At 31.2% G+C, this 11,824-nt stretch overlaps 1 protein-coding gene across 2 annotated transcripts; it reads right to left on the reverse strand.

Annotated features, from left to right (window-relative positions):
• Nucleotides 1–1,272: 1,272 nt before the first annotated feature.
• LOC140964740 (uncharacterized) lies at nucleotides 1,273–5,393 on the reverse strand. 2 transcript variants are annotated; one of them, XM_073424647.1, is made up of 6 exons: nucleotides 5,172–5,393; nucleotides 2,998–4,602; nucleotides 2,655–2,834; nucleotides 2,370–2,492; nucleotides 2,086–2,235; nucleotides 1,273–1,685 (listed from the first exon to the last, which is right to left on the reverse strand). In XM_073424647.1, exons 2-6 carry the CDS (start codon nucleotides 4,594–4,596, stop codon nucleotides 1,545–1,547), a joined length of 2,193 nt encoding a protein of 730 aa, XP_073280748.1. In that variant the 5' UTR covers nucleotides 4,597–4,602; nucleotides 5,172–5,393; the 3' UTR covers nucleotides 1,273–1,544. The 2 variants fall into 2 exon arrangements, with proteins under 2 accessions (XP_073280748.1, XP_073280747.1); XM_073424646.1 differs by having other exon boundaries at nucleotides 2,998–4,606.
• Between the last annotated feature and the right edge of the window lie 6,431 nt (nucleotides 5,394–11,824).

Here is an 11,824-nt window from a genome sequence, read left to right on the forward strand (position 1 = left end):
ATTGATAAAATAATATTAAGTATGAAAAATTGATTTTATATATGGAACGGATGAAAGAAAATACAATTTTATATTTGGAACAAAGGAAATAGTATTTTCTTCGGAATTTGGTAGCAATTATTGAGCATTACTTCTACTCAAAGAAGACTAAGAAAATGTCCACCAAAAAATTAAGATTTTTTTTAATGAAAAGGTCCTTCTCCTCCTACTTTCCTAGTCCATAGTGGATTATGAGTGGATGTCATTTATTTATGTAATGATTTTCAAAACACTACACTCAATATCAAATAAAAGCGTAAGTGATCAAATTATTGTTTATGAACTCGCCAGCTCTATATTATTTATAAAAATATTTTATCAATATATATTACTATTATTATTATCATATAAAAATTATATTATAGATTTTGTATATAAATTAGATTTTATGATCTAAAACTTGTGAATCGAACTCATGGACGAACTGGAAATATATTTATAAATAAATTTCTTTAAGTCCAATCTCAATTTATAAGCCAATTCACAAGTTGAGCAGAGATTCTAATGAAAGACACTGAAAGGAGCACGAAACTAGGCCTCAAACGATATATGATTTGAATAAGAAAAATATTAGAATTTGGAATTATTGAATCCAAACACTTAATTTGAATATGTTCGATTTTTTTAAGCAATAGTTCACAAACATTTGCGACTTTAACATTTTATTAATTTTAATATAAGACAAAAACTTGTGTGAGACGGTCTCACGGGTCGTATTTGTGAGACGGATATTTTATTTGTGTCATCCATAAAAAAATATTATTTTTTATGCTAAAAGTATTACTTTTTGTTATGAATATGGGTAAGGTTGACCCGTCTCACATATTAGGATCCGTGAGACGGTCTCACATGAGACTTACTCTTAATATAAATATAAACTAAATAAATATATTTCGATCCTTTCGAACTTTCAAATTTTCGAGTAATGAATAGGATATTAAACAGACAAAGTGCCATTTGAATGAACATTTGGTTTCATTATTTTATTTCATATCCTACATAGCACCCCATACTCGCATAATGTGAACATTATTTATATTCCTAAGTTAGATATTCATACTGAATTTCAATTATTCCATTCATCTAATTGCGTTTTTCATATTTTGTATCTCCAATTTTTTTATTAAAAAAAAAATTTAACCAAAAAGTGAAATTTATGAACTACTTCCACCCCTTGACCAGTCTGCATAGAATACGAAGTTTACGCATAAAAAAATTCTCTTACAATAAAACTACCAAAACTTCAACTCGTTTGATGTCTTCAAAGTTCAAAATATTTCTCAAATAATTCACTACTCTGACAGAAAATAAAGCAGAGGAGGGGAAATAAAAACCTTTGCAACAACAATTAATACAGTCTCTTCTGGAAAAAGGATGTTAGAACTTGAGGCATCTAACCGAAATAGCTGAATCGAACCTCATGTTTCTAATTCCTACCGCCAAAGCGTAAGCAAAAGGATTCGGTGAATTTGTGAATATAAACATGTTTGAAACTCACCGAAGTCTCATAGAACAGATGAAAATTTCTCCTTGAAACGATTCATAAGCTTGAATTTCTCCTCAGCTTCGACTTGCTGATGGATATCAGACCGTAAGGCTCGATCTGGATGAAGGGCAAGCAGAGCTTTTTTGTATGCCGTTTGTACCTGAAAAAGTTGAAGAACATCGAGTAATCCATTTAATGGAAGTATCAACTAAATTATGCACACAAAAGTCCCCTTGGGATTGAAGTTAAATTTCAAATCCATGCTCTGTGTTTCAAAGTAATTCAAGTTTCCAAAGAAAATAATCGTCACATAAAGCATTCAAAAGTAGATGATTTTACAAAGCAAAAAATCATATGTTATTTTCCACAAAAGTTGATCATTTGAAAAGCATGCATATATTGCGAACTTTGTTGAAAAACTTTCAATCAGAATTAAGAAGGGAACTAAAATGATGTTAAAGGAAAAGACATACTCGTTAAGTAAATGAAGCACCAACAATATGCACAAGGATTCAAAAATGTAATCAAGTTAATGTGCTAGTCGTACAAAGGTAAACTACCTCTTGTGGCGATGGATTAGGCCAACCCTCCATTTGGATTCCAAAGGAATGCAAAAGAGAAGCCATATTTTGGCATGCCATTTCCAATTTACTGAGCTCCTTTCTAACTTTAGCGCGAATTACCTCCTTCAAGTTCATATTTTCCTCATCCTAGAAAGCAAGTTAATTAACCCTCATTGATTCTAAGATACAATCTTCATATAAATCTTACCATACAACACACAAAAAACGTAATAAGTAGACAAATAAAAAGGAATTTTACAACAGAACAGGATCTCGCAAACCTTCTTTTGAGTAATTCGCATTTCCTCTATACGTTCCTTTTGTCTTCTTTCCATGTCCATCAGACGCATACTTTCAGCTTTTCTTCTCTTCAGCAACCGGCGCAAGTGTTGAGCTTCTTCAGCCTACAAAAAAGAACGTGTAATTATCTGCAAAACTATCTTTATTGTGATAGTAAAACAATATTCACCTAATCATAATGTAATGTCATATTAAAAAGTGGACAGAAACTTCTGCAAACACTGTTCGGTAAATAGGATTTATAAAGAACAGAAAACAATATAAACCTGGATTTTTAGTGCTTGTTGCCGGGAAGCCCATTCTTCCTCCATGGCTCTTTTGTATTCATCGGTTTCTTTAAACTTTTCTCGTTCGCCAATCATACAACTCTCCACAGAATCCATAGTGTGTCCATTTTCATCTTTGCTTCTCTTCTGCAACTGGCGCAAATATTGAGCTTCTTCAGCCTAAAAATGAAGAAAGAGTAAATCATCTGCAAAACTCTCTTTGTTGGACAAGTAAAACTTTATTCACTGAATCACAACATAAGTCGAAACTAAAAAGTGGACCAAACATCTGCAAACAATGTTCAGCAAAGAGGATTTATAAGAAACAGAAAACAATATAAACCTGGATTTTTAGTGCTTGTTGCCGGGAAGCCCATTCTTCCTCCAAAGCTCTTTTGTATTCATCAGTTTCCTTAAACTTTTCTTGTTCGCCAAGCATACAACTCTCCACAGAATCCACTGCGTGTCCATTTTCAGGATGAAAATCATCATCTTTATACTCCTCTCCACTATTTGAAACAAATTCATCTAGTCCCACTTTTGCTTCATTAATATGAACACGTAGGTCTCCAGATAATGATATAACATCAACTGTCCGCCTATTTTCCCCATGACACCCTTTCTTGATGCCATCTCTTGATCCCAATGAGGAATTTTGGAACCAGGATGACTCTGCAGCGACAGATTCAACTGCATCACTGGAAGGAGTGAAACTGTAATTTCTTTGTTTATCTGGTAATGCAGAACTCGTAAACGAAGTTCTTACAGATGTTAAATTATATGTCTTCTCAACACTTCCAGATTCATGTGGATCACGTGATTCCAAATGCTCCATTTCATTAACACATCCAGTAGCAGCAACCTGGGAATCCCTGAACTCATGGGTTGGGAAAAATTTGAGAGGGTCAGCTTCAACTTCAACAGAATTTTGACATTTGCTGATGGCAACGTCATCTTTAACTGAACTAGCTTTGCCATAGTTAGAGTTCCCATCAAAACACGACTTAGTTTTTTCCACTACCTTAGTTGCCTGTTCATTATGAGAAGAATAAGATGATGATTTTTTGAATCTTTTCCCGTTGTGACAGCTGGAACTTGCTGGTTCAAAATATTGGTGATCTTCCGGTTCAGTATGGATGGAAGGAGAATGTTGGCCTCTATAACTTGAACCACCTACTGATACATAGGTGTAAATTGCATCCTCTTCTTCACCAAGAGGAGAAGTGCCTTCGTCTTCATTACTGAAATTTCCTGTACGGAAATGATGTGGAGCCTTCGTATGTTTATCATTCTCACCTTTTCTTCCAACGGTTTGATGGCTACTATCATTCATAATCCTTGAAGCACCATTCTGACTTCTAATGCCCCATTGATCATTAATAATACCTTTTTTTCTCCTATAGAATGCCTTTTCCCACTGCTCTTGAACCTTTCCAGATATATCTTCCATTAACTCGCAATCAGGGTGATCGTTAGCAGATGAATTGTTTTCCGAGTCCAGATTCAAACCATATCCTTTTCCAGCAGAAGCTTTCCCTGAATAGGTACGCTTACATTTTGATAACCTAACTGGAGTTACATTCTCTTGAATAAATGGGTTTTCCTCAGAATCCACGTCTTCGAAGCCTTCTGCAGGAGGTTTAAAACTCCTGCTAGAAGAGGCACCAGCAACAGATTTTATTTCGTCTGGGCTCTCATCATCATCATCTATGTATATTATAGTCTGGAATGGCCCATTTTTGTCTTTCCCGAGTATGCTTGAACCTTTCCCTTTCTTCGGCAAAGAATCGGGAACGTCGATGATAATGACATTGTTGAAGTGATCAGAATCAACGTCAATCAGAATAACATCATCAGCTTCCTCACTATTCCTGCACCTTCTCAAAGTTTTCCTCCCAAAACAGGGTCTAGAATGTGAATGGCTGGTAGATGCTCCTCTCATTTTTCACTTCCTAAATAAAAACTAGTTATTGTGTCATTCAAGTAATTGCCAGGAAATAAAATTATGGAGATGTTACAGATCATTAGCATAAAAGAAACTCGAACAAACTTTACTACTTTTCAGACAGACTCAGAGCGGATTTAAATCAACATTTAGCAAATACCAAGAAGGGAATCGGTGCTGATTTACATCTCTATCTGTCATATTCCAATCCATAAGGAGAGGAAGTTTACATATCAAGAGAAATCACCCACGTAACTTAAGGACTAGTTATCAGGAAAAAGTGAAGTAAATTCAAAACGACCAATTCTGTCGTAGTTGATAAGCCATGCCCTCAACTCCCGATTCCCAAATTTTCTTTACAAACTAAAGGCTATTCATCATCATTAATAAATCAATGGGAGTGGGAGCTCAAACACTAATCAGCCACTAACCGACTTCAAAAATCCAATCCGTAAAACCCTTTTACACCCAACACACGTATTTGATCGATACCAACTCCCAACAAAATCAAGATACTAAGAAGCACACGGCAATACAGATTCCATAAATTCGAGAAAACATTGAAAATTTACCTGCGAAAACCCGAAATGTTTGACTGCCAATATTTCCAATACACGAGAAAAACTTCACAGGCGCGGAAGGGATTGATGAAAATCGTGGAACGTACGGTTTGAACTTTGAAGCCCTAAAGTTTGAAATTGGGGACGGGGAATCTGATTGAACAGAGAATTTAATTAACCTAAAAAAAGACGACGACGGCGTTTACAGAGTCAATTTTCAAATCCTTTTAATTGCAATAACTAACCATAGCAAGATACAAGTATAGAAAACCATTTTATTCCAATTTGGACTGGACAAAGCTATTCATTAAACTAGGTATGTGCACCTCAAATTCTTGAGGCGTCTTACCCAGATTTATAGTCTAACATATGTTTATTTATATATTTTTTTAAAAGTATTAACTATGTGTTCATATTTGTGTAGGCCTTATTCAATAATTTAATTTTAAAAGCTATAATTATTATGAGTATAATAATTTTTTAATTTCTTTTTTATTCGTAGTCATACGATTATTATTTCAAGTTGGAATTGTGCATGAAAAAGATAAAAATATGGAAGTACATGGAATTTTTAAAAGTGAAAATAGTTAGAAAATGATTGAGTTGGTGTTCAAATGAGAGAATAATAATAATCTGCCTCAAATTGGACATAAAGCATATGTTAAGCTTAAAATCTAATCAGGTATCTACTCCATAAATAAGTTTTTATAAATTTGAAAATAAAGTATTCATATTTAATTTATGGTAGTGGACGTAAGGATTTCATGCTTAATGACATTGTTGACGCTAATGGATTTACGAATGTGGTAACTTTAACTTAAATATCATCTGTAATATGAGCAACAAAATAATCGATAAGATCACTTAAAATCTTAGTGTAATAAAAGAAATTTGAAAAATTGTTAATGTAGAAATGATTTCAATAGATATAAGAATTTTTTGCATGATAATTTAGTCGACATATTTATGAATTTTGTAATTTCGAGTTTTTAAGATATTTAAACATGAGAGTTAATTTAATTCGCAAGACATCTGAATAGATTACTACAACGAGAGACTAATAAAAGAAATTAAAGTATATGAGTAGAAATAGTTTGGAACTCATAGTAAGAAGAAAGCACATGTCAATAATACGTAAGTAAAAGAAATTAATAGGGAGGCGGTTGATGTACTGTGAGGAAAATAAAAAGCAAATAGACAGAGTAACGAAGTGGAGAGCAGTTTTCATATACGTTGGTTTGATCAATTATAATCTAAAACTTTTAATTCGTGTACACATATTTACTACGAGTAAGCATTTTCGATACTATAAGATAAATGTTTTATTATTTTTATGTTTAGAAAAACTAATAAGAACCGTAGAAACACTGTAAAACTTAAATATCATCAACAGTAATATGTAATTATTTAATATAGCTTCCTGAGTCAATTGTTTCACTACAATGTTATATTTGATTTTATTAGTTAATGAATTTAAATGTGTAGTGACTTACAATTTAAAACTAAGTTATACAATTACATATTTCTTTAACCTATTTATATTGTTATTACTTTTGAGAAATATTTTAGGATTATTTTTCAACAGATAACAATGTTAAGATAATAATAGTATTATATATAAGATTTATAGTTGAGCTACAATGTAAATATACTATAAGTGTTTAAATAACTTTATATACTATCTGAAATAAGTTGAATTATATATAAATTATGATAAATATTGTGACAACCGTGGTTAACTTCAATACAAGTAGGTTATTCACCTGCAGCTATTGATAGGTGTCAATAACAATTTGTTATTTTAAATTAAAAGGCTTAGTCATCACATGATATGGTATGTTTATGTCACATGTAACGTCCTAAAAAATTTAATCATCAGTTGGATATGCTATATGTCAATGGAATGAAAGTTGTTATAAACAATAGAGCAAATGTAATTTATAATCCACATGTGAATAAATTTGCAACTAAAAAGATCTTGAATATTAACTTGGTATGTAGACAAATATATTGATGTTATAATCATATATTCAAAAAGTTTAGTATAATTTGATATTTGATTTTAAAAAAAAATTAGTCACGCATTTATATAGGTGTTTTTTCGGTATGTTATGGTTAATAAGTTTAGTATTAAGTAGATAATGGTAAACGCTAAGTTATAATTTACAAAAAGTAATATGAATGGGTTTGCACATGCATGATGCGTTTAGGTATAATATGACATTTCAGCTATGAAAATTCACAAATTTACTAAATTTGTAAGGCTTGAAGGTTTAAAGTTGGAAAAGATGTGCATGCAGACACACAGACACATATTCCCATGTGAAAAAGATTTAGCTATTTGTCTAAGAACTGATTTAGTTAATCGAATTGAGTAATCTGATTATTTTTTTCGCGTAAAGTCATATTTATTTTAATTGCAGCGGTGTTTACATTCTTTCATATTTGTAGCAACACAGTTATTACTCTAAGTTGGGATTACAATCGAAGATGTAAGAACGACGAAAGTGAAAGAAGCTTGTGGAGGCCGCACATAAAAAGGTTGTATTGCGATAATAGTGAAATGTATTAGAATTTTTTAAATTTAACATGAAATATATGCTCAAATTAAAATCTAATCAGCTAAATAAAATATAAGTTATCACTTGCTCTATAGTAGAATATTAAATATTGAATGCATGATAATAACTGTACGCTCTTTATGTTTAACTCTATTGATGTTTATGAACCAACCAACTTCGTTAATTCTTGTTCTTAAGATCTGGAAATATTTACGGCACCTTTTACAAACAACATAGGTGTAATAAAAATTATTTTAATTGGGAAAATATAAAAATTATTTAAATAAATTAATTATAATTTAAACTTTAATATTTTCGAAATAAATTTTAGTTATTATAGTAACAATTATAACAGCAGTGATAATGTTAATTATATTAATAAGTATAAAATAAGTTCACATTAAAAATTTAAATGAAAGTAAAACAGCTGGAATATGTGGACTTACAGGCGACCTATTTCTCTTCACATTTTTAGTAAAAAAATTGATAAGAAGTGGAAAGTAATACGAGAATTAGGATAATTAATGTACTGCATTAAGAATTACATAGGATGATGGGTAATTGTTTAATGATAAAAGCAGAAGAATACAAAATAATTTTATATTTATTTTGTTTTTCTATATACGGGTGTATGTAATATGAATTTACATTTAATAAAATAGATTTGTGCAGTTGAGGTAAATTGTAAACTTTAAAAACGCATGAGATGACATACAAAAGATTCAAATATATTCTGGAAAAAAAAATTGTTTATATTTCCTGAGAATGAATATAAGATTAAAATTGAATCATAAGGTTAATGTTACGTATTGAGATGAAAACGATTGACAAAAAACTATAGAATTAAATAAATTTTTTATATAAACGATGTAAAAGTATTTAGGTAAGAAGAAGTAGAAAAAGGAGTTAATGTCATATAACCACAAAAATTAAAGTCTTTTAAAGAGGGAGAAAATCGAGGAGGAAAAGAAATTCCATCTTAGCAATGTCAAGCTCCATCTCTTTTTTGTCTCGTTCAGCCATAACAATCACTATTTCCTCCACCCAAACTCTCATTGGCTATAGCAAGTTGATTTAACAATGGTCCCTGTCAATACAATAGATCTTGCTACTCATGGCACTCTAGTAACAAGATTTAACAAAAATTGAACAACGGGATGCCTATAAAAAATTTTAAAAAAAAATATTTGTTGTACAACATTTCAGAGAGTGGGTATACATACCAACTTATCACTCCACCCAAGGATGAGACTGTGATTTCGCTCCACAGCTTAACTTTTTCCTTTCTTGAGTGAGTCAAACTTCTCAGAAATAGCATCAGAAACAAGGCCAAGCATCCCACCAAAAACTAATGGAAACAAAAACAAGCCGAGAACCTATGCCTTCGGAATTTGCATGATTCCCTGAGTCGGCTACATAAGTCCAAGAAAGCTCAAGGGAATCAGCTAAACGATCATCGGTAACTCCAAAAAGCGCTAATCCTCCAAGACATATCGACAATAAAGTAGCAACTAACAAAGCAAGAGGCTTAGCATAAGGTTTAGATATGGATACTGCAAGCACAATCCTAGAGCAATGGTTAAAACATGGGCTGAAAAAGAAATGAGAAATATCATGAGGTAAATCATTTATTTGTTAGATAAAACTGAGAACCTTGAAGCCCTCCTTGAATTACTATAAATTTCAAAAAATAAAAAATTCCAATCACTTGATGTCTCAAGAGTAGCTCATAATCCTATAAACCACAAAATACATTCAAGAAATTCAGAAAGCCCGAGAACAAGGACCTAAATTTCACGAAAAAATCCAGCCTTTCAACCTAACAGACAAAAACCCACAAATATCATCAAACAATTCATTTGTACCTCCAAAGGTGACGCCTTGATATGACTGGAAAGTTTCTGAAATTTCTTGGATACAGGTTGGAGCGAGGAGGTGTTAGGTCGGGATGGAGCCCGCCATGAGCATTGGGGTGCCTCTTATGGAGCAGAGTGGTAGAACCGCCGAGCGTCCCACCTTCCACACCAGCTATCGAATCCAAGTAATCAAACGCCTCCCCGATTTCTGAATCTGATGAAAGCGAAATCTCCCGTTCTTCCTCATACCCTCCACTTCTCGGTAATTATTTGTCTTCTTCGCACCATGGGTAAGCTTTAATTGAGGATTAACAGAATAACAATCTGTTTGTAGCTATTGGATAGAGTCTGGAATAGAATATGGAATGTGGAATCTGGAGCTGTTGGTTGCAAGCGGCAAGTGGAATATGAGCGGCTTGAGGTTTCCTGATTGCAAAAGTTTGCACCTTTAATGATCGAAGTTGCTGTAACTAATGCCCATGCGAGTAGGGTACGATATTGAGAAAAGCAGGCAGGTGGAGTCGAAGAAGAACGACGAAGAAGAACGAAAAGGAGGAGAAAACTGATGCCCTTGACAGTACAAACGCTTGCTTTGTTGGAGAAAGGAACTTAGGACACATGTGTTTTATTTTACCGGCAACCGTACCTAAACTGGCCCAAAATTTTTTTTTGGTGCTTTCATATAAGTAGATTTGAAGTGATTATTTATTTGATATTACATAAAATAAAATAATTATAAAATATTATGAATTAATATAAAATAATTTAATTTTATCAGAAAAGTAATTTTTTTCCCAAAATTAGTCTTAAGATATAATATGGTGTTATACATATGAGTGTATAAAATATGTGTGAATAAGTTATATTGCTTTTACAAAAACTCTGACTATATTGTCTCGCGAGTAATTTTGTATTATCCGTGAGACGGATCTATTAACTAACTCGACCCATGAAAAAATATTATTTTATGTACAAAATATTACTTTTTACTCTAAATATGAATCAGATCGACACCGTCTCATATGAAACTTATTCACCTACTTTATATAATTTGTTTGAAGAATTTTGTGGTGTATGTAATTATTAAAAAAAATATATAGTTAACATCCACATATTATTTTATTATTGATTTAAAATCAAGTTATGGGTAATTTGGGGTGAAGATAATAATATCTTGATAAATTGGAATGTGTGGTATGAAAAACAATAGAATGTTTTTTTTTCCTTTTTTTTTTTGTTTTTTAAGATATAAAAATATTTTCTTAAGTTCATATAAAAATGTGTCCGTCGCCAAGTCCAATTGGTGAAATACCATTTATGATTGCCGTATGACCAAATTTTTTATGAGTAAACTGTACGAAAGACATCAAATTAGTAAAATGACATCAAATTAGTAAAATTTTGTTGTGGCAAAATTGTAATTTTATTAATGTCAGTTGGTGTGTGTGTGTGTGTATATATATATATATATATATATACACCAAATTAGTAAATTTTTTAATGTGAGTTGGTATATATATATTTATAATTTGTCAAAGTTTTATTTTTATCAGTAACTTGAAATTTTTTCATCTAAACCCACTAAATCTATTTAAATATGTTTTATTTAACAATAATGTTATCCTACATAGCTTATGCGACGATAATAAATCATATATTATGTATATTAAAATCTACTCGTTTAAAAATGAACAGAAATAAAAAGTATTTTTCCTCTCATTTTGAAATATTGAATTTCATTTGGTTATTTATCTCTTTTACTAGAAAATATGCACATGTATTGCACGTGTGGAATGTACAAGGGTTATATGAGGAGAATAATTCTCAGCTTATTCTCACTATCTTTTATTTTTCAACAATTAATCTAATTTACGATACCTCGATAAAGTTCGGATTTTATTTTTTTTTGAGTTCTTGAAAACTAATATGAGTTGTTTAGGATTAATATACATATAAGTATATAACACTGCAATATTTTGTCTAAATATAATAATATTTATTAATGTGATCCATAATCAGAATCATATTTTTATGATCACTCTGACATCTATTTCAATATCACAACATTAAAATTGTAAAAATAATATAGTCAGACTATGAGTATTCAAAGTAATAAAACAAAAAACATATATATCAATTATTTTTTTTTACAACAATCATAATTTCTGCATTTCTCGTGATATATTTAGAAGTTATATAATTCTATACATGAATCATGTTCTTAAAACATAGCTATAAGTTCTACAAA

The sequence above is a fragment of the Primulina huaijiensis genome, chromosome 18 (assembly GCF_012295235.1).
Source record: "Primulina huaijiensis isolate GDHJ02 chromosome 18, ASM1229523v2, whole genome shotgun sequence".
Taxonomy (NCBI): domain Eukaryota; kingdom Viridiplantae; phylum Streptophyta; class Magnoliopsida; order Lamiales; family Gesneriaceae; genus Primulina; species Primulina huaijiensis.

Bases quoted from the DNA above. Each gene is read 5' to 3' on its own strand.
- LOC140964740 (XM_073424647.1), bottom strand. From the start codon at position 4,596: ATGAGAGGAGCATCTACCAGCCATTCACATTCTAGACCCTGTTTTGGG. The intron at 2,835-2,997 runs GTTTATATTGTT...CTTCATTTTTAG, and splicing joins AACAAGCACTAAAAATCCAG to GCTGAAGAAGCTCAATATTT. The intron at 2,493-2,654 runs GTTTATATTGTT...TCTTTTTTGTAG, and splicing joins AACAAGCACTAAAAATCCAG to GCTGAAGAAGCTCAACACTT.